The 21,601-nt window shown below is 42.5% G+C and overlaps 1 protein-coding gene across 3 annotated transcripts in view; it reads left to right on the top strand.

The window, feature by feature from the left end:
- LRCH1 (leucine rich repeats and calponin homology domain containing 1) overlaps nucleotides 1-21,601 on the top strand; it is a 798,407-nt gene that overhangs the window by 734,895 nt on the left and 41,911 nt on the right. The window contains exon 19 of one of the 3 annotated variants that reach the window (XM_086934996.1): nucleotides 21,549-21,590. The exons of the other annotated variants lie outside the window; for them this stretch is intronic. Within the exon in view, the coding sequence (XP_086791122.1) occupies nucleotides 21,549-21,590 (42 nt within the window). The remainder of the gene's footprint in view (nucleotides 1-21,548; nucleotides 21,591-21,601) is intronic. 3 annotated transcript variants of the gene reach the window in all.

Genomic DNA, 21,601 nt, shown 5'->3' with positions numbered 1-21,601 from the left:
CTCCTCAACCCACACCAATCAGGCTTCCGAGCAGGGCACAGTACTGAAACGGCGATGACTCACATAATTGACAACGCCATCCAAATCTTAGATCAAAATAATACCTGCCTCCTCATCCTTCTTGATCTCTCTTCAGCATTCGACACAGTGAAACATGAGAACTTACTCGAACTCCTTAAGACAAGAATGGGCTTCTCTGGGTCTGTGCTTCGTTGGTTCACTTCCTTTCTACACAACAGGTCTCAAAAATTCAAGAGCAAAAACCTGATGTCTTCCCCAGTACCGGTATCGTTAGGAGTTCCGCAAGGCTCCTGCCTATCCCCTACTTTGTTTAACCTTGTTATGGAACCTCTCACCACTCTGTTACAAGCATCCAATGTACACTTTCACATGTACGCTGATGACACGCAAATATATCTCAAGTTACAATCCCCTAAAGACATCTTGAGTCTGAATTCAACGATCAGAAGCACCCAATCTTGGCTGGCCGACAACCACCTCAAACTCAATGCTATGAAGACTGAGTTCCTCCTAATCTCACCTCCCACGAAAATATCTTCCGCACAAACATGGCTTAAGCACCTAACAGCACTCAATGTCCAACCGACCATCGTGGACTCAGCAAAATCCCTAGGCATAACACTCGACACCAACCTCAACATGCAGCAGCATATCAGCAAGGCTACTAAGGGGGCGAACTTCCAGATAAATACCTTGAGGAAACTGAAACCCTTCCTCCCAGCAAAAGACTTCCAAACAGCAGTACAAGCTCTAGTCATCCCTCGCATAGACTACGGCAGCGCGGCCCTTTGTGGCCTCCCCCTAACGACAACTGCACCCCTCAGAGCGTCACTAAATGCGGCTGCAAGACTCATCACTGGATCAAAAAAACATTCGCATATCTCCCCTGACTTCAAATCCTTGAACTGGCTGCCTCTTGAAGCCAGAATACAGTTGAAAATTGCCTGCATGACGCACAAGGCTATACACCTGAAATCACCCAGCTACCTCACTCATAAGTTGACAATGTCCGGTGGGTCCAGAGCTACCAGGAGCACAAACAATCTTCTGTTGAAACCGCGAAGATTCCGGAAGGAAAAAACGTACAAACGCTCCTTCTCTGGAATGGCGCCCAGGATCTGGAACGCACTTCCTCCTGAAACGAGGCTCATCTCTTCCTCCCTTCTTTTTAAGAAAGAAGTCAAAAGTATCCTTATGGCTAAATACACTTGAACAATTCGTTTGATTTTTATTGCGAACAGTATTATCAGTATTCTGTTATGATACAGCCTATGTATTCCTATGTACGTGTGTCTGGACTTATATTAGTCTAAAGTGCTTAGATCCTTGCTACCTCATATCAGTTTTTTATCGATTTCGGTATTATTCACAACGTTTTTGATGGCCTACGCTCCAACTAGGCCGTGCTACCTCATACCTATACTATAAATAATTTGTTTTTTGCTATGTACATGAACTTGATGATCTACCTACCTACTTTCCCCCTTGTTCCCCTACCCTTCCACCTGCCTGTGTAAAGCGCTCTGTTATCTGCAAAGATCTTGTTCGCGCTATATAAAACTCTCAAAATAAATAAATAAAAATAAATGGATGAAATGTTGCACATTGGCAAAACATTCACCCCCAGTCACAGATCTGGGTATAATCCATTGCTATTTTGCTCACCACGCCACCCCAGTTCAGACATGGCCATGTGCAAATCAGTCTTGACCCTGTGCCTCATGGGAACAGTCCAGCCCGAACTGACAAGCCATGTCTTCCCTGGACCGGAATCAAGCATCCTAGGACCGGTTTCTGGCTATCAGCCGTCATCAGCCAGGATAGCTTGACTCCAGTGGCATAGTGAGCAAGGGACCCACATCTGGGCATACCCTTCCCACATAGGGCTAACAGCAAAACATACAAGATGATGGACGGAATGTTGCACATTGGCAAAACATTCACCCCCAGTCACAGATCTGGGTTTAATCCATCGTTATTTTGCTCTCCACGCCACCCCTGTTCAGACATGGCCATATGCAAATCAGTCTTGACCCTGTGCCTCATGGGAACAGTCCAGCCCGACCTGCCAAGCATGGCATCCTGTTCCACAAATAGTGACTTATACGCAACAACGGTCCCTCCCACCTTCAGGCCTAAAGATATCTGGGGACCTTTCAGAGCATATCTAGAGGGACAGCGACAAGACCTCCCTGCACAGAAAGAACAGGGCATAGCCCCAACCGGGGTGGGTTAGGCTGTCCCGAGGCGCATGTCAATAATTAACGACATTGGATGCTAAACTCATTTTTAATGTTCGTACAGTTGATATATTCCCATGCCATGATTGTAAACACAGTTTATGTGAATCAGAGTCAAGAACTATTGTAACAGAAAATATGTTGTGAGCCGAGGACTTGCTTTATGTAACATGTGATCACTCTGCGATATTGATTGAGCCCTTGACAGTGTGTATTATGTCTACCTGTACTTGCCAAAGGATTTTACTTGTCCTAGTGTACTGCTTCACTTATACCTAAATGCAAAATTAAGTTATAAAAAAAACTGGACCCAGCCATCTCTGTCCTGTTAAATTCAAGATATTGACAAGCGAATTGCTACCAATATGATTTTGGCACTGAACCAGTTAATTGCACAAAACTGGAAATTGACCATCATCCTGACGATTCATGAATGGACAGGTAAACTGTGGTCTTTTCTGGTCATGGAAAAACATATCTGGGAATTGCAAGATATGGGCCATACATATGAGAACATATGGGGTCCCTAGCCATCTACCTGATGAACCTGCCCATCCCTGTGGGCAGCCCACAGTCTTTGTAATCAATGGGACTTGTTCAAACTCAAGACGGTGATGAGAGGATGTAATGTTAGATGGTAAGCGAGAGACAAACACGCTATGTAATCATGTGAGTGGATGTAGAATGTGACAGAGCTGATCTGTCAGGGCTGAGAGGGGGAGGAAGTTTACAGTTTTCAATGTGCATTGCAAAAATGCACGTTGAAAATCTTTTGGAAAGAAAAAAACAGGAGGGGAAGAGTGGCAGCCCACCTGATGTGGCAACTTATGAACAGCCAATTATAGGGTCTTTGGCTAATTATGTCAGAGTAAGTTCCCAAAGGAACTGTTATTATAACAGCCAACGTATACGCTTTGCCCGCCAGAATATGCAGACGTTCTACCCATAGGATGGGCATTATACAGCCAGCCACGATATATGATGAGGGCAGTCCATTACAAAGTTTCAGAGGTGCAACCCCAAGGAGTGCGTATTTTACAAGGAATCAAGGTATAACCTCTGTGGAGTATACACAACCGTGGTAGAGGAGCAATCCAGCTGAGGATTGAACTTTGATGACACTGTTTGTGATATCTGATGAGTCCTCCAAAGAGGGATGAGATGGGGAGAACAGAGGGAAATGCTGTGGAGGAAGTGGAGTTAGTATGTTTTGTTTATAGATGAGCAAAAGGTGAAGGGAGTTTAAGCAGTAGAGACGTTGAAAGGTATACATTGGGTCAATGGGTCCACCAAACCCCTAGGTTGGTCCAGCCCATGTGCTTGCTGCTGCTAGGAGGTCAGTGAGGGCGGATGGTGGACAGATTAGGGAGACTAGAGGAAGTGACAGGAAGTGGTCCTCGGGTGAAGGGAAACGAGAGATAAGGTCAGTGGTTGCGGCCCATACCATTCCTGGTCATAAGAAACATAAAAAGGGAAGATGCCTTCGGAAGACACATTCATCCACTCCAGCCAAACAGGGTCGTTGCATCAGGAAGACCCCTGTATCCCTACAGCCCAAACATTGAAGACTCCTCAGGAAGATGCTCTTGCCCTCTCCACCCTTGAGATGTATCCTGGTGCGGAATGCTCTAGAAGGAGAGGGGCCAAAGGGGGATGATGGCAAGGGCACAGGTTCGGCCGGGTGGCAGCACCCAGGAGGCTAGATTACATGAATCCTCTGTGAGGCACACAATATAGGCGGACAGAGGCCTAGTTCATCCTCGGAGAGGTACATTGAGTCGTGACATAAACATATGTAATTTACAATAGCCCCCTATTACACAGCTTCATGTGCAGAGGCAAAGACCGAGCAGATAGTGATGCTTCCAATGTAAACAGAGCAGAGTAAAGACAAAAAAATCCCTCCAGTACTGATACCAGAGGGCGTGGCCTTGATGCAGTGGGCAAGGAAGTAGCACAGTTGTGTACTAAGGAGGGGAGGGGTTCAGAAAGAGGGGAGAGGAAGAAACAAATTTACCTGAGGTGAGCAGTGCGTAATGTGGGGGATCAGTTGCTTCAGAAGGTTCAGATAGTAAGGGCGAGTTATACCAATTGCAGCAACAGCCAAGGAGCATAGCTCCTGTGCCTTAATTTGTGTTTGGCACAGGCACTTATTTCTAGACACTGGAACATTGTAATGACAGTCAATCACATAGAGGCGTTGTCTGTCTATTTTTAAACATCAGCAGGCTATTTAACATTATATAATATAGCATTATTTAACAAAATAAATACAAAATAATAATACAAGAACCTCCTGGTCATTCATACAACAGGGGATGGCCTGGGATATTCCTTATTATCACATTTGCAGAAGTGTGATGGTGAGTAGGTGGCATTGGTACTGGCATTTGGCAAGCTGGCAAAGAGAGTGGGTGGTGAAAGCTGCAGTGACCTCTTGAGAAATATCTTGGCCCTGGCATGTATTTTTCCACAAGTTAAGCACTGTATAGCTCACTTAACTTGTCAGTGAACGGAGAGGAAAGAGCTCGTATTTTGGTTAAGGATATGTGAATTGTTTTCCCTTGCACTGATGTAAAAATAAAATCGGGAGCAGGACTTTATTATGGTTCATTAAATTAGTACAGACTTATTTTTCAATGAATAATGCTTCTATTTTTTTCCAGTTTTGCGAAGGAGCTGATTTTAATAGAGCAATGCTATCCAGATTGCCACCAATTTAAAGGAACAGTTAATTCCTTTGTGTACTGTTATAGAAAGATACCATGACCGTCCCCACTCAACTGCTAATTTCAACCTCAATGCTGCCTGGACATTGTAGTGGTGTGGAAGGCTTTTTGACAGGTGGTGCCTAGCACTAAAGCTTAACTACTGTTTCCATAATGGAGGAGAACGCATTAGCATTTGGTAATTGTCCTTCCCCTTATGGATTCAAGAACGTCTTTTGCATAATGGACACAACCTGTTATATTGTCTCCATTCTCAACATTTTGCTAGAACCCTCTACAAAATGTATTCTGGGCATTCTTGACATACTTGTGGTCAAGCCTGGCATGATCTTGGAACCCCCTTTCCAAGATGGGCGCTCCTGACTCACAGGCATGAGATTAAGGATCTGTATATGTAGAATTTTGGGGACCAAGTATATATTTACAAAAGCGTAAACTCTGATATTTTGGCACAAAATCGCCCATTTGCTTCAAATGATCCTGAGGAGAAAGCGGAGTCCCCAGTCTAAGCTGGATGAGCTCTGGCTTACTCACTTTATTTGCTTGCTAAGTGATATTTAGTCTGAGAATTTACTCTGCTCTCCTAAATAGTTAACAAGCAACTACTGGTTTAGAGAAACCTCTTGGATGTTCCAATGGTGGGAAAGTAATGCCTGTTTTAGGCCAAAATACATGCACATGTGAGAGCTCTGCAAATGTTGTAATTTTCTGATATCCTTGAATAGTACAATACAATATATAATAGCAATGTAATAGCTCTGTAGAGGTGTACGTAGTGGGATTATTTTGCATGGTGAAGGTCAACGTAGAGGTACATTGGAAGAGCACCACTTCTAATGGGTGCATTTTTTCTGTGGCGTGATTGTGTTTCTCTACTGCACACCTAGTTTTTTCGTATTGGAAGCACACTTTTCTTAGTACATGATTCACTGCTATGGAGAAAAATATCTCCTGGGTACACTAGCTGAATTTGGAGTTTTTGAATAGTCGATTTGTTATCTTTTCCTTTTTATCTAATGCATTTTTTAAATTGTGCTGTAAAATGCCCTATTTGGCATCAATTTCTAAAATGTTTTCCTGAAGGGCAGAAGCACCCCAACCTCCTTGTAGCACATCTGGCTCTCCGGGTGTGGTCACTCACTACAATGTGGGATTATGTTCGGAGGTCATCTTTTGGTTCCCAGTCTAGCCTTGGCTGGCTGTCAGTGTGCGCATCCCCCTCTGGAAAGGTCAGCACAATGACTGCATGACTTACCAACCTCCATTTACTTCTGCTCTGGATACACAGCTGGGTTCTCTCTGTCCACATGGGATTTCATATTGTGTTGTCCCCACCGACAGATTGGGACATATGCCTCAGTTTTCTGGGCAATAGTGCCTGATATTTTGACAAATCATCAGTCAGGGTAAGTCGGATGAGGGTACCAGAAATATATTGTCTTGGCATCACATGCTTGAGAGCCAACCGGACCATCTTAGAACAGTTGCAGGCGTCTGTCACTACTAGTTATTGTCTCAGTATTTTTTTTTAATACATGTCATGAGAGATTGTGTGATTGAAATTTTCAGTTAAATTGAATACTGGAAGGATATTTTAATTGATGATTGTTTTTATAATACATGTTTATACATTTGGTGTAGCAACTAAATAATATTCTGTAGTAATTTGAAGCGATTACGGTAAGTAAAACAGCAAGTTTTGTTTATAAAACTGCAAACCACAACCACTGTTTGTCCACTGTGGTCCTGTCTCCTCTTCAACTGCCTCCCTGGAATGCTGCTGTCAATATTTCGCCACTATATGACATCAGTCGAATGTCGATACAGCATTACCATTACAACATTACCTCCTTTCCACAAATAAATAAAAAAAACAAAATAGATACTACAAAACATATAAAACCGAACACAATATATATAGGTGAAGAAAAAACCTAAAACTAATCAAAAATAATTCAAATCTAAAATGTTGGTAAACAAAGTTAATAACCAATCTGGAAAAACAACCTTACATATTATAAAATGGACTAGAAGTCCAAACATTTATAATTGGTAAAAGTAGGTGAGCGAAATTCATCTAAACTTCAGTGGTAGACATTTAACATGAGATGATCTGCGAAGACACTATTCAGGAGAAGACGATTCACTCAGGTGCTGCGAGGATATACTCTGCTGCTGCAAGGATCGGGGCAAAATGTGTGAGTGCAAAGTACTCCCCCAGTCTCCGTAGAGGGTACATCTCTAGAGAGATGATTCTCAGTACTTCCTTTATCCACATTCACTATTTTTCCACATTCTACTGCCAACCATCCTTTATCTAGGATCCTCGCAGGCTGTTTTGAGACGTCTTCAGCTCGTGCAAAATGCCGCTGCTAGACTGCTGTGCAAGTGCAATAGAAGAGAGCACATGTCAGGTCATCTCAAGACATTGCATTAGCTCAGAGTTGAAAACAGAGTCAAGTTCAAGACCCTGAGTTTCATGCACAAAATCAAATTCGGCTCTGTCCCCAGGTATCTTCAATCTTTGGTACACACCTACCTCCCTTCCCGCTGTTTGAGATCCTCATCGCAGGGCCTTTTCAGGGTGCCTAGGTGTCGTTTAACCAGGATGGGTGGTAGATCCTTCTCGCTTTTGGGACCAAAGTTGTGGAACTCCCTCCCTCTTAATTTATGTACAGAAACAAGCTATGTACAGTTCCGCAGAGCCATAAAGACCTGGCTGTTTAATCAATAATTTCCTGATTTGGCCTCGTATTCGAGTTTTATTACCTTTTCATCTGCTATCTTTTTCTTTAGCGCCGGGAAACCCTTTTTGGGTAGCTGTCGCGCTTTACAAACCTAACAAATAAAATAAACAAATAAATACATAAATAATAACCACCTTGAATTTTCACCACATTTCCACAGACTCTCTCAATCCTGATAGGATCCCTAAAACATGCCCCTCCTTTCCTCACAAACCATGGTTTCATTATTCGTACCTTATCACCTACACCAAACGTCCTTTGTTTAACTTACTTTGCACTATTAAATTCTGCACACTGTTTCCCCTGAAGGTCAGTTTCTCTTTCCCTGACCTTTTCATCCACATCAAACTCCTTCTTAGCTTCTCCTAAACATTTAGACATCCATGCTGAACATAGTATTGCAGTGGGTTTTTGTCCCCTCAATAAATCAATGGAGAAATACTAGAGACTGAGTGCAGAGTGATGCGATAAAACTACAACATCAATTCAACAGCGTCCTTAATCACACACCTATTGTTCTTGGCCCATTTCGAACAATCCGTTACCAACCTGTTCATCCTCTCACCCATCCATTAGTCTGTGGTGATTTAGAGAGCTATTAAGATGTGTTATGCCTGAATCCAATAGGAATGTCTCCATGTCTGACCCCACAAATTGTACTCCATCATCTGGAATCAAGAATTCAAGAAAGCCTTCTCTAGAAAAAAGTCTCTAAAGAATTCAGTTACTTATCATAGGATCTGAGACAAACCGAATCCCTGGCCATTTACTATAATAATCCATAAGCACAAATGCATAATGTTCCATAGGTAAAAAATTAAATAGCCCAACTATGTCTACTCCAACTTTGTTGCAAGGGCCAACTGGACACTCAGTTGGATTAAGTGAAGGTGAATACACCTTGAGGCCTTTCTCAGAAGAACAACACACCACACACTTTCACTATTGTCTTGATTTCCTTGTCCATTGATGGCAGCCAAAAAGAAGCTCCGACTCTTCTTTTGGTCATAGTAGCACTTAAATGGCCTTCATGACCAGCGTTCCCCAAATCCTTACGCACACTACATGGGGAACCCTGCCTATCTCCTCTTAGGTCTACCCCATATTCAATAGACAACTCCTGTGCAACCTTGACAAAAGTTAAACCTCATTCTGTATATGCTTTCTTTAGGCTATCCCTCACTGATGTGCCTCTTTAGCACATTGAGTACATCATAATCATCACCAGCCATCTTCGACTTCTCTTCTGAACGCACACTACAGTTACATCAACTGCTGGAACAAAGCAATTTAAAATTTTGTTATTCTTCACAAACTCTTTTTGTTCATCAATGGGGCCTGGAGATGAAATCTGCGCTAACATTTGCTCTACCCTGAATATATTTCACATCAAAATTGTATTGTAACAACTTTGTGGTAAGTCTAGCAATACATTGTGTAGCATTTTTCACTTTTTTTGCCATTCTAAAGAAACACTACAGGTTTACGATCAGTTTGTAAAATAATTTATTTCCCCAGACATAACATTGAAACTTGTAAATCTCCAATAACATGCAAGTAATGCTTTTTTCGATCACTGAATAATGAACTTCAGGATCTGTCAAGACTCTTGATGTAAATGAAATGGTATGGTCCTCGCCTTGAACGTCATGTGTTAAAATGGCTTCCAACCCATGTTGCTTGCAAACACTGTAATAATACATGGTAACATTGGATCATATGATTTAAGTGAGCTAGCATCTGCCATTTCAGCTTTGATATGTTTGAACGTATTCTGTCAGCAGTCAACCCATACAAAAGGTTCTTATTTTCTCAACATTTTTGTGGGACAAAGGAGGGTGATTCATCCTTGTCCGCGGGTGCAGGACTCTATACCCCAGCCGTCATCACACCTACCCTCTGCATAATATCTGCTAAAGATATCACATGACCCAGGAACTTTATATTTCTTTTCCACAACTCACATTTTTGTTTTCTCACAGCCCCACATTAAAAATATATATATATATTAAAAACATCATGTAAAATCTCATGTTCATCTAAACTTTAAGCAAATAGCAATACATCATCCTGGTACACCCCATCTCCATGCATGTTCTCAGCAGTTTAAACATTATCCTTTGAAAGGCCAATGCTGCCAATGCTAGTTGAAAAGGCATGCAACCGAATTGAAACTTGCATATAGGAGAATTGAACACGGTGTGTCTTGATCTGTGATCCAGTTCCACCACTATACGACATCCGTGGAATGTCGACATGGCATTACCAGTACACAGCACGGTACAACATACTCCAATCAAAAAAGGTATGCAATTCAAATAATACGGTATATGTTTAGTTGAAATCCTTTAGAAATGTTGATTTAAGCCCATTGAAGAGGTTGCAATTGCATTAGACAACTCAATTGGATGATTCCAGTTTATTCTGTCTTGGAGAAGGTTCATCTGGAGTAGCTGTTGGTGGTTGAGTGTCCCAGGATATCTAATTGTTTACCAGCATTATCTAATATTAATATCCATAATTTGCACCAAATTTTGCTGGGTTTGGGATTAAATATCTCCAGTTATGGTGTTGATATTGAGTAGTGCCTTCAGTACTACTCTAGTAGTACTTAAGACAGTTGCCTCGCCATAGACGTCATAAGTGCCATTGTTTCAATCATACGGACCGTATGAATCAGAACCTGTTTAGTTTAATTGCAGCTAAAATGGAGTCCATGTTAATTGAGTCCTTGTATAAATTAAGACCGATTAAATAATTCGGGTGAGTAATTAGTGGTTAGGTTTAGGTAAAAAAATAAAACATTGTCAGTTTTGCTTCGTTCTAAATGTCACTGGAGTATTAGATTAATCAAATTGATGCATCCTACCATTACTTTCTCTTATTAAGTAGCATTCTCTCTCTTTTGTTGGAGGTTAATTGTGTTCCCATTCTCAGAGTAATTATAGGGTCACATTGGTCTTGTGTAAAACACCTGTAATTGGTACAGCACATTGATGAATACTTCACAAGCTGAAGAATAATACTTCAGATTTGTAACTAATGTGATCATATGTAAGCATTTTTCTCTCATACTTAGTAGGATTTAGAAGTTGTCAGTGAAGACACTGATCTATTTTAAGTTATGCAGTATTGCTCACAATACTATATTTTGATATCCCCCCAATGATATAAAGAAAAAGCTTCAAATTCACAACCCATCCCACAACCTAAACTCCCTGGAAATAATGATATTGATAGCACTTCAAATTTGAAGTGTAAACTCTGGGGGCAATTTGTGTAATTATGTACAGGTAGAATGTGGAATTCGCATCTACCATCATTTAGAGAGATGGGGGAACCTGATGAGATTTGCAAAGTTGGTAAAGGCTTTCTTATTCTGATTTCATCCCATCAGTTATTGGTGACTCTGATAGCACTTGAATGTCCTAGCATGGTTAAGCTCTTTACATGAAACTATGAAACCATGATAATGATGACTTGTGGTACTTTGTTTGCATTTTTTTGTGTGTATTTTGTGGTTGTTTGCATTTGTTATAAGGTTGTGATTGCTATGTTAAAGGTCGTTACAACTTTAACATTGTTATCTGTCTGCTCCATTCAGGAAAAGTCTCGAATTACCTCACTCTTCAAATTTCGGTTCCCAAAAAGGGGATTTTTAGTTTGCCAAAAAGTTAGCTAGTTTATTATGCATCATTACTTTCCTTTTAATGATGGGGCGTCACTCATAAAATGTAGGTCCCAAAATCGGAGTTCCTCTATATGTCGGGCAGTTCTATATTACAGGCTTCTAGTTCACCACAGCAGGCTATACTGCCCATTTCCAACAGTGAGGACATACATAGCAAGGGAGCTGGCCTTTATTGGCCTGTATAGCCCCTATGGTGGGTTATAAAGCTCTTTGAGGTTGAAATCTCCCAATTAAAATAAAAGCAGCAACCTGCTTGCAGATGCGGGAGGTTTACAACCTCTCATGCCTATGAAGCTTGAGCACCTGTTAGACATGGCTTTTTCAGCGGGTTCACCACCGGACTGTTTAACCTCCTGTTTTCAACCTATTTTTCTTTGGCTTTTGAACTCTGGGCACTTTACCACTGCTATTTAGTGCTAAAGTGCATATGCTCTCCATGTAAATTGTGTTATGATTGGCTTTCCATGATTGGGATAGTTGCCTTTCCATGGTGACTCATAGTCAGGCTGAATAAATCTGGCTGCATTTAGAGTACTGGGAGGAGTGGTCGCTTGCACCTGAATGGACTGTGGCTGCCTTCCACAAAGCTGTCTCCACCTCCTGTAGTGATTCTTGCTTGAGCCAGGCAGAATCGGTTTATGTGTGCCAGAGGAACTTTGGTTGTACCAGCTTCAAAGGAGACTGTGATATAAATATTGGGGCCCTGACCCCAGAACCTCAGATTACTGCTGGACTAAGGAGCCTGCCAGGAAGAAGAGCTGGAAGAGCTGTGAGGAGAGACTACAACTATGCCGCATGCTTTGCTGGGTTGGCCTGCAGTTTCTGCTTCTTTCTTGGGCAGGGAAAGGACTGGGCTGTTCTTTCTGCATTCTAAGTATCTCCAAGGGTTTGATGTAGAGCTTGTCTCCTGTTAGAAGTCTCAGGGAAATCACAGACTTCAACATTTTTTGGGTACTGGCTTCTGGAACTGGATGTTTTAGCTGCCTCAGAGGAAAACGGTAACCCGATGCCGTTGACGACAAAATTGCCGCTCCGTGACCTGAAGGCACCGCAACCCAGGTCTCACAGACACTGCCGTCCGATGCCGCCACCGAGCCACGGCTTGCAAGTCACCTTTAGGCACCACACTCCGCAAAACCTCGCTTCACACCACCACCCTGGTATCCCTGACAACACCGCAGTGCTGTCACCGACGCAGCTGCCTTCACAGTGACCTGTGGACGCTGCTCGTGGAGAACATGGAGCACCATTCTGCTTCACACTACAGCCCTGTTCTCACTGATGACGCTGCTCAAAGCTGACATTGACGCTGCTGCATGCACTGTGGTTTGGGGGCATCGCTCATTAGTTACATGATGCACCGCCCCATTCCACACCGCAGCCTTGGCCCACTGAGGCCAGCAGCATCAGATCGTCAACAGACACTGCTGCCTGCACCACAACCTGAGGGCCCACACACCCCATTGCCTCGTCTCGCACCACTGGCTTGGGTCTATCGATGACAGCGCTTCAGCAACGATGACTATGCTGCCTTCACCGTGACCTGTCAGCACCACAACAAGCACTGCCCCATATGCAGCGCATCCCTGGTCTCACCGCCACCGCTGGATGACCTTCATCGAGCGACTCCCTGCACTGCGACCTGAGGGTACCGCATGTTGCACCACTTCATTTCACACCGCAGCCCTGACTTGCAAAGCGTGTAACTTCCAGGGCGCCACGACTCCTGCACTGACTTACAGAACCGATGTCTACTGACACCGCTCTTCCAGAGCCCACCTCAAGGTCAAACGTCCTGCATCTCAAAAAGGTACTGTTTTACGGGTCTCCCCAACTCTGTAGCTGGCCTGGTACGCCCCGGTCAGCCAGAACTGTTGGATTTGTTGTTCACAACGCTGTGATAGCCCCCGAAAGAGCTATCAACTTCAAGGAAATTGTATATAAAGTCTAATTTTTGTTTTATTGGTATTGTGATTACTGTATGTTAGATTTTTATCGTTTTTGGTCTTGTTTTCTACAGATAAATATTGGATATTGTTTCTAAAACCGGTATGGTGTCCTTTTGTAGTGTTTTCACTGTATTACAGTGTGTTATGTGCAAATGCTTTACACATAAGCCTGACTGCTCGTGCCGAGCTACCAAGAGGGTGAGCAGGAGCTATTTTAGATGTGTAATCCCCTTATCCTGACTAGAGTGGTGGATTCTGCCTGGCTTAGATGCATACCCTAGCCAGCCAGAAAACTAATTTCTAACAGCGTATTTCACAGCTCTCACTGTGTGTGTTCAACAGTGGCAACCATGCACACACAGCAAGAGCTGTGAAAGTGGGCAGAAGTCAGCCTCTGATTCTCTTAGTTTGGCAGAGCCCAAGGACAGTTCTGCATTGTTCGGCAGAGTCGAGGGAGACAGGAAATGAGGAGAATTCCTGCCTCCCTACTACCGAGGCTCCAGTGACATTGAGACCAATGGTAGGAGGGAAGGACTCACTGGGTGCCTTGCTGTACAGCCTCTGCTTCTCTCATTCACTTGTGCAATCCGTGCAGCTTGTAGAGAAACAGGGCAGAGGAACAGTCCTAGAGTGAGGATTAGAACATTAGAAAGTTGACTGCACCAAGTTTATACCATTGTTTATAGCCCACTGCTGTTTCATTATCTTCACTGGAGCTGTTAGCATTCCAGTGTTCTAATGAACATTTAAAATTGACACGCACTTATCCAAAAACTGCCATTAATCGAAATCAGTGAATCTAGTTATTAGCCTCCACACATTAAATTGTGTATTTCTAACAGGGTTTTGTCTATTTTTATAAAGAGCCATGTGGGTTAGAGTTGTCTCATTTTGAGAAAGTTGCTTTTAGCCGCCTGTAAACAATTGCTAAAGTGATTTTCTCTGCTCTGGTACAGATGACACTAGCCTCATTCATGAAACACAGTATATGGATTATGTACAAAATATGGCATGCCAAATATGGATTTTTCTAATTTGTTAAAAAGCCATGTAGTTCAACATGGGCCCATTCTGAAGAAATCTTTTTTTTTCCATGTAAATGTGCAGCACCTGGATACTCTCACGGGTGACCAGCAGTGCTCTACAAATCCACCTTCCAGTATATTACATTGAATGCCTGACCTCCACTTCACATTTCAAACTTCTCGTGGTACCAATATTCTACCTCACAGTTCATTTGGCAAGATGTGCCATTTCTCTCCTGAATGGAAAAAGCTTCAAACTGAAGCCATATTTTATGGGCTAAAACAAGTCATTCTCTGTTGTTCAAAAGAAGCCTGATAACCTGGAGCTAGTATCAGTGCATTAATCTGGGGCTATATTGCCACTATTAACGTATGCATTGTTCTGACACCTTTCGGTCTTTGAGAATGGTTCTGGAACAAAGTTTGCACATGACTGGCTTTTGGCACAACTACTGGCAACTGAACATGTTCAACTTTTCAAGACAGTTCTAATACACATTGGTCCTTTTTATGGTTGGCTTGACAGTGCAGCTTTCACCAGGCAATTAAGTGAGTACCACTAGAGAGGGGCTTTGGCTTCGCCCACATGTTGAGAGCCAGGAGTACAAGTTTTGATTGGGCAGAAGTTATGTGCTTGCCCTCCACCAGCTGTGATCATTTTGTTTATTCATCTAGTTGGTTGAGCTTGAACTTTCCGGGGCACACACATGATGTAAACGTAAATGTCTTGGATAACTAGATCCTTTATGGTGTTTGTCTTGCTCTTACAGCAGCACAAATTTGAAGAGGGCAACCATTAGCCTTCATGGTTTTTTAGGTGTGACTTGACAGTGCAACGGTCACCTTACCTAATAACCTATACCAATATTATTCTACAGTTCTATGTTTCCACGCAAATATGAATGCTATTTACTTGTTGTGTTGTAAATTACCATGCAACATTCCTTTAAAGCCAGATGTAATAGTGTTGCCAATGCTGGTTTGACTTTGTCAGTACGATTCGTCTTAGTCTCATCCCGAGTCTGGTGGAGTGGAATTCCATCATATTCCCCCATGGAATTCTGCAACACCCGATCATAAATGGCCTGATGTTCTCCTAGTGTAGAAACACCAGACCTGATTTTACTGACTGGAAAATCCAGCCATAAAAATCGTTTGAGAATTCAGCTGCGATAACAGCTAGGTCTCTGCTCCATTTCCACACTTTCTTCTGCAGCTGGTAGTATACATTGCTCCCCCCACCACAAAACGTGTTATTCTACCCTCCCACCCCAGCTCCGCCATCTTCAATGTGCACAGAAGCCCCTCCTCCCATGTTCCACCTGCTCAGAGCCAGTGGCCGCTGCTTTCAATAAAAAATGGTGAGGTGCTATGGAGTTAATCGCCATATACTCGAGCTGCAGCACGACTGCTGCAACACTTCTCACTTCTACAAGCAGAAAAAGGAAGCACTTCCTTCCTGCTTGTGGAACAAAACTCCAACCAATCCTGGAGCTACTTTCATGCAGTGAATGTAAGTCCAGGATTGGTGGGAGCAGGCTCATCCAGCACTCATTTTGAGCCTGGGGGCCTGTGCCAGTAATCCCCACGCTGTTTCATAGCCTTTGGATTGCTGGGTCGGATAGGAAGGCTGTAGACAGTTAGCCAATCTGTCATGCGCACTGTAGACCAGTGCTGTATTTCTGTATTTGCAGGATTCAACCCCGCCCCAACCCTCATGCTGCACACAGCACGAACCATGCGGTGGCAAATAAATAAAATGGCATTTAAATGCCATTTTAATTGTGTTTGCTTGCTGTGCTTGCAGCAGGCGGGGCAACGCGCCTCTGCTCCTGAGGAGGAGCCGACCCGCTCAGAACAGCTGGTAAATTGGAGCATTTAACACATTGGAATAGAGAATTTTGTGAGGTATTGCATCTGAAATTTCAGTATCCACACAGTTATTCCCAGGAGTTTTACACATAAATGGTGGGTACTTGCCAGGTGTTAACATAGAGTATCAGTAATTAAGGTTGCAGAGTTTTACCCAGGCAGTACTGTAAATCCCATAAAGAGGGCATACATGCCACTGGTGTTGAGATGCGACACTGCATCCATCCTGGCTATAGGCTGTGGACATTGTCAACATCAGTCATTCTTGGCATCAGTTGGTCATTATGGAAGAGCAAGGTTGTGAAGTTGCAGTCAGTGCTGCAGTGCGCTCATTAACCTCTTCAGTGTCTTGTAATTCTTCCTGCTCTTAATTTTTTGGCAACTGCTTAGCTCCTCCTGCATCCCTAGCATCAGCTGGTAGGTGTAATAGTGGTAAGATTCATATTTGTTTGGTCAGCAAGAGGAGCCTTACTTTCTTTACTATGTTAGCATGATGTCATAGGCAGACGAGTACTGCTTCAGTCCTTTTCTATTGATGGTATGCAATGTCTCTCCGCTTGCACCAGATTCCACGGTAGTTGAAATAAAACCGAACAGTACTCTTCTGCTTCCCCCCTATTCATCAATAACAACTTTTGACTTGACTTGAGTCTATCCAGTAGAGATTTGTGGCATTACTCCTGTGAAGGAATTTTAAATACATGAAAATTCCTTCCTTCTCTTCATCCTTCTTAAAGACTTTTGTCCTTCGTACCTTCTTCCCATCTTTCTTTTTGATATTTCTGTATCTTGATTTCCTCCCTTTTTAAAATTCTTTCTACACTTCTTCCATCAGTCTGTCGAAGCATTCCTGCCTCCATCTTCTATCATCTTCCTTCACTTCATCCATTCTTTTCTCTATCATAGTCTTCTCTGCATATGTCTCTTAATCCATCCTTTTCTAAATGCATCATTCTCCAAATTCATCCCTTCATCTCTGCATCCATCCACTCATTCTCTCTCCATCCTTCTCTACACCAGTTCTTCTTTCCATTCACCACCCTTCTCTTCATCCTTCTCTCCATTGTTTTGGTTGACTTGACTCTTAATAGGGAAAGTGCATTTAATGATGGTTACATAATATTTTTGATTTAAGGTAGAAATTTAGAGTACAATGTGCTCTGGAAATAGTCAAAAAGCAAAGTGGTGTATATTACAGGAAAACTAAAACTTTCTTTTGTTTCATGCTGTGCTGCCCCACTTTTTAGGTATGGCCTTTGAGACGGCTTTAGCTAGACTATTTATTTGAACTATTTATGTATTTATTATACTGCACTGGATAATTGGTCAGCCCATGTCAACCACAGGCTCCCTCCCCTGTGCAAATTGTGGTCATCCCTTCATTAAATAGTGCACTCAGAGCCAGTGTGTTGTGGCTTCTTGCTATCTTATGCTTCCTCCCCACAGTCTTGATGTTCCCTGCTGCTCAGCCAGTGAGTGAGGTCATTGAATGATTGGAATGTTGAGTGTTTGTGCTCGGGTGAGTGGTCAGTTGGTTTGAGAAGGGCTGAGCAACAGGAATGTTTCTCCTGGTGGAGCTTTACATGATTTACCTGTAACCTGCTTTAGATCTAATAAACCTATATCTTTTATAACCTATGAGTATCCATCTTTGATTGTAACCTTATCTAGCATGTTGATAGTGTTTGAGGGATTGGGGTGTCAGTTGGAGATATGGCCTGGTGGGGCTTAGCTATCTACCTATCTACTTGAAACCTATGATGTAATAAACCTTCCTATAATCTACACTACAGCCTCCGAACTTTGATTGCAACACAGGGCTTGTGGGGCAAGGTACCTATTTCATATTTGTATTTCCCATTTCATGTATTTATTAGCCTGGCAGGTTCATGCACTGCTACTGGTTGGTTGCTCATCTTCATGTATGGGCGGACCTCTTTGAATGCATTTGAGGCACTTTATTATTAATTAAGGCCACCTCTAGTGGCAACTCGTGGATCAGAAATGTCAAGGCCAGACCTATTGGCTTTGCCAGTGCTGGTTTAAAATGGCGGAAGCAAACTAGTGAATTTCCTCGGACGTTGGTGCACTTACTTGCCTCTTGAGGTACCAATCATTTCTGTTTGAGGAGCCCTATAAGTTTGCAATCCCTTCTACCAATGGTAGTGGAAAGGAACAGTTCTCCAATAGCTTCCTTGATAGAAGTATATTGTTTTCTGGTTTACTTCTCTCTTGTATTTTTCTCATTTTAATGCTGTGCACATTTTCTTTTCTGTTCTGGCGGCTGCGATTGGGATAGGTTGACCTCTGCTCTTCGTATGACATCCTACAGTTGAATATACACCACATTCAAAAGACAGTCGATGCTCTGCTGGCACAAGGGGAGAACCCCCCACTCTCGACTCCCTTCTTTTGTTTCTGGGACATGATAGGCTTCTGTCTTCTGCAAATAGTTTTCTTTGTGCTGATGTTAATCAGCTGCTACTGGAATGCGCTTACAGCATGAACTATTTGCATGTGCTTGACCTTGGAGTCCTGAAAGGTACATTCTACATGTTATTCTCATTCACAATTCGTGTCATTGTGCTTTTATACTTCATGGTTGCATCACTTTGAAATAGCACGTTAAGTAGCTGCATACAAAGCCTGTGCTCGAGGTCATAAAAAACCCATTGCATCCTCATGTCGTGTTTGGCTTCCCTACAGGCTCTGCCTAATTGTAGTTGACCACGAAATAGATCTACTACCATCTCCATGTTTGGCATGAATGAACAGGAGCTTCATTGGATGTGATCAAACTATATCTTCTTTGGATGTATGACGGTACCACGTGTACTTTTACAACGCGTACCGTTACCACGCTACTTTTACCACGCAAGTCGTTACAACGACTTGCGTGGAGGGGTGCTGGATAGTAAATTATTTAATTTACTATTCCAACTCCAGTCCCCGTGGACTCTAGGGAAAGGAGTTGAATAGTAAATTAAAGTATTTACTATCCTGGAGCGCCCCTCAGCGCATTTCGTTGTAACGACCTGCGTGGTAAAAGTAGCGTGCTAACGGTACCGCGTTGTAAAAAATGTGTGGTAACCGTTGCATACCATCTTCTTTCAGTAGGACTTAGTACTCTACTTCACCTGAAAGTCTTGCTTCATTTGAGACATCCAAAGTAACCTACAGAAGTCTTTTTTGAGATAGATATGTTTTCCTCCTAGGTTTCATCTTCTTTATATCCACTGGCCTCTGAAATGTGTCCCTATATGGAAGTTGGAGCTGATCCTTCTGTTAAAAATGTCTCTGGTGGGGTAGCACTGAGTGTTTATGCTATGAAACGAGGGGCAATATATACCTACACGTTACCTAGCTAACTCATCGAACACAATTATCAACCCCAACATAAAAATTCACAGATAACAATACCGTACGTCGTCCTCAATCTCATTCAAGATCCGTGTTACTTAACACCTTGTCCACTGTGCTCAACAAGCAAATACTTTGAACATTGTACGTCAACTGGCTATTTCTCCTAACAGCTATACCTTAAAGCACTCAAGCAACTGCCCCAATGAGGTTTGAATGCAGTGGTATTCAACCACCTATTATTTACCTATTGGTAACACTAGCACTTTGTGCTTCCACCTCACTACGTCTACTAAATGCAAGCTTCACTATTAGGATTATTTCATCCAACCATCTCAAAATACTTACAAAAAATAAGAGGTGCCACCGTGTAACAAAGCAAATGAAGGAGAACGGAGAAGTGTGTTGAGGGGAAGCGGTGGGAGTTAGTTAGACCTCACAATGTGATAGAGTTTCAGATCTTTGCAAACAACCAGCAGATTCATGGATTTCTTCATGTCTTTACGAAGAGGGCATCACAAAAAAAAGAAAAACACTGTATGACATGAGACAAGTGAACCTTTAGATGTTATCCACACCACATACCAAAATAATTCATATTATCTAATGTCAAATAAGATAAATCTGTCCATCCCAGTTGAAAGTAACACAGTATCATTTATTCTCTATCTGTTACTGTTAAAACGTACACAATTAGCTTGAGTGATACTGTATTTGCAATCTAGTTACCAGCTATCCTTTCTAAAGACCAGTTTAAGGTCAACATAGATTTAAAAAATTGATTATTCAACAGTAATCCTGATTACAAGATCATTGAAATATGGTTAATGGCAATTCTAAGACCATGGCAACTGCAGGTTGTGCAGAATGTAGCCGCACACACATTGCTTGGCCTTCTGAGATCACAGTCAGTTAGGCAAGGGCTGACAAACCTCCACTGGCTTCCCATTGCCCAAAGAGTGGAATTTAAATCATTAGACATTGTGCATCAGGCTCTGCAAGGCCACTGTCTGCCTATCCTGCAACAACTGGTTACTCCCTACACTCTGAACAGATCCCTACGGTCTTCGAACCTACACTTAGTTTCCATTCCAGCTATCAAGAAAGCAAGAAGAGGTGGACGCTCCTTCGGCTTTATTGTGGCAACGCTTTGGAATTCTCTTCCACTAGCTATTCGAGGGACAGAAAATGAGCTACGTTTTCGGAAAGCAATTAAAACTTGGCTTTTTAAATATTAATAATAATAAGGTGCTTTCACTGGGTTGACAGGATACTGCCTCTTAGCGCTGGGATGCCTTCGGGTTACCACGTGCTCTACAAGTGAGAAATAATGATACATTGCTGTTCCTGCCCCACTACGCTCTTGATGACATTCAAAACCATACGTCTTATCCACCTTGCTACCTGAAGAACCTGACCTTCTTTGATAAGCGGTTCAACCTACTTCCTGCAGTCCTATGATTGTGATGCTTTTACAAATTCAGAACATCAGTTCTGAGAATGTGTCCCTGCAATTTGGCCTAGTCCCTCCCCCAAGAATTGGTTAGCCACTAGGAAACTTCCAGAGTCCTTTTACTCTAGATAAACCATATATGAGACTGGTTCAATTGCATGTTGCTCTTCTTTGGTCCCAAAGACATTTCTTATAGTGGTACAACACAACCACATTTGCTTCATAGGACTGTGCATGGTGGCACTTATTCATTTACATAGTTGATCATGTTACGTGTGGTCTGGTGCACCTATGAGCATGGCTTGCACAACCAAAAAATAAAGAGACTAATTATTATCACACTGAGGCTGACTTGCTGCCAGCTCCCCTGCTTTGTTTCTCTTTCATTCTTCTTTCAAGCTTGGGGAAGTTATGCATGCTTTATATTGTATTATAACAGTCTCTTTTCTTCCCTCTATCAGGTTCCGGGTGAATCTCTCCAGGTACACCACGGTTCAAGAATTGTAAGTCTTGA

The sequence above is a fragment of the Lissotriton vulgaris genome, chromosome 8 (assembly GCF_964263255.1).
Source record: "Lissotriton vulgaris chromosome 8, aLisVul1.2, whole genome shotgun sequence".
NCBI classification, from domain to species: Eukaryota; Metazoa; Chordata; class Amphibia; order Caudata; family Salamandridae; genus Lissotriton; species Lissotriton vulgaris.
Note: the sequence above shows the minus strand (reverse complement) of the source record. Positions and strands in the feature narration are given on the sequence as shown.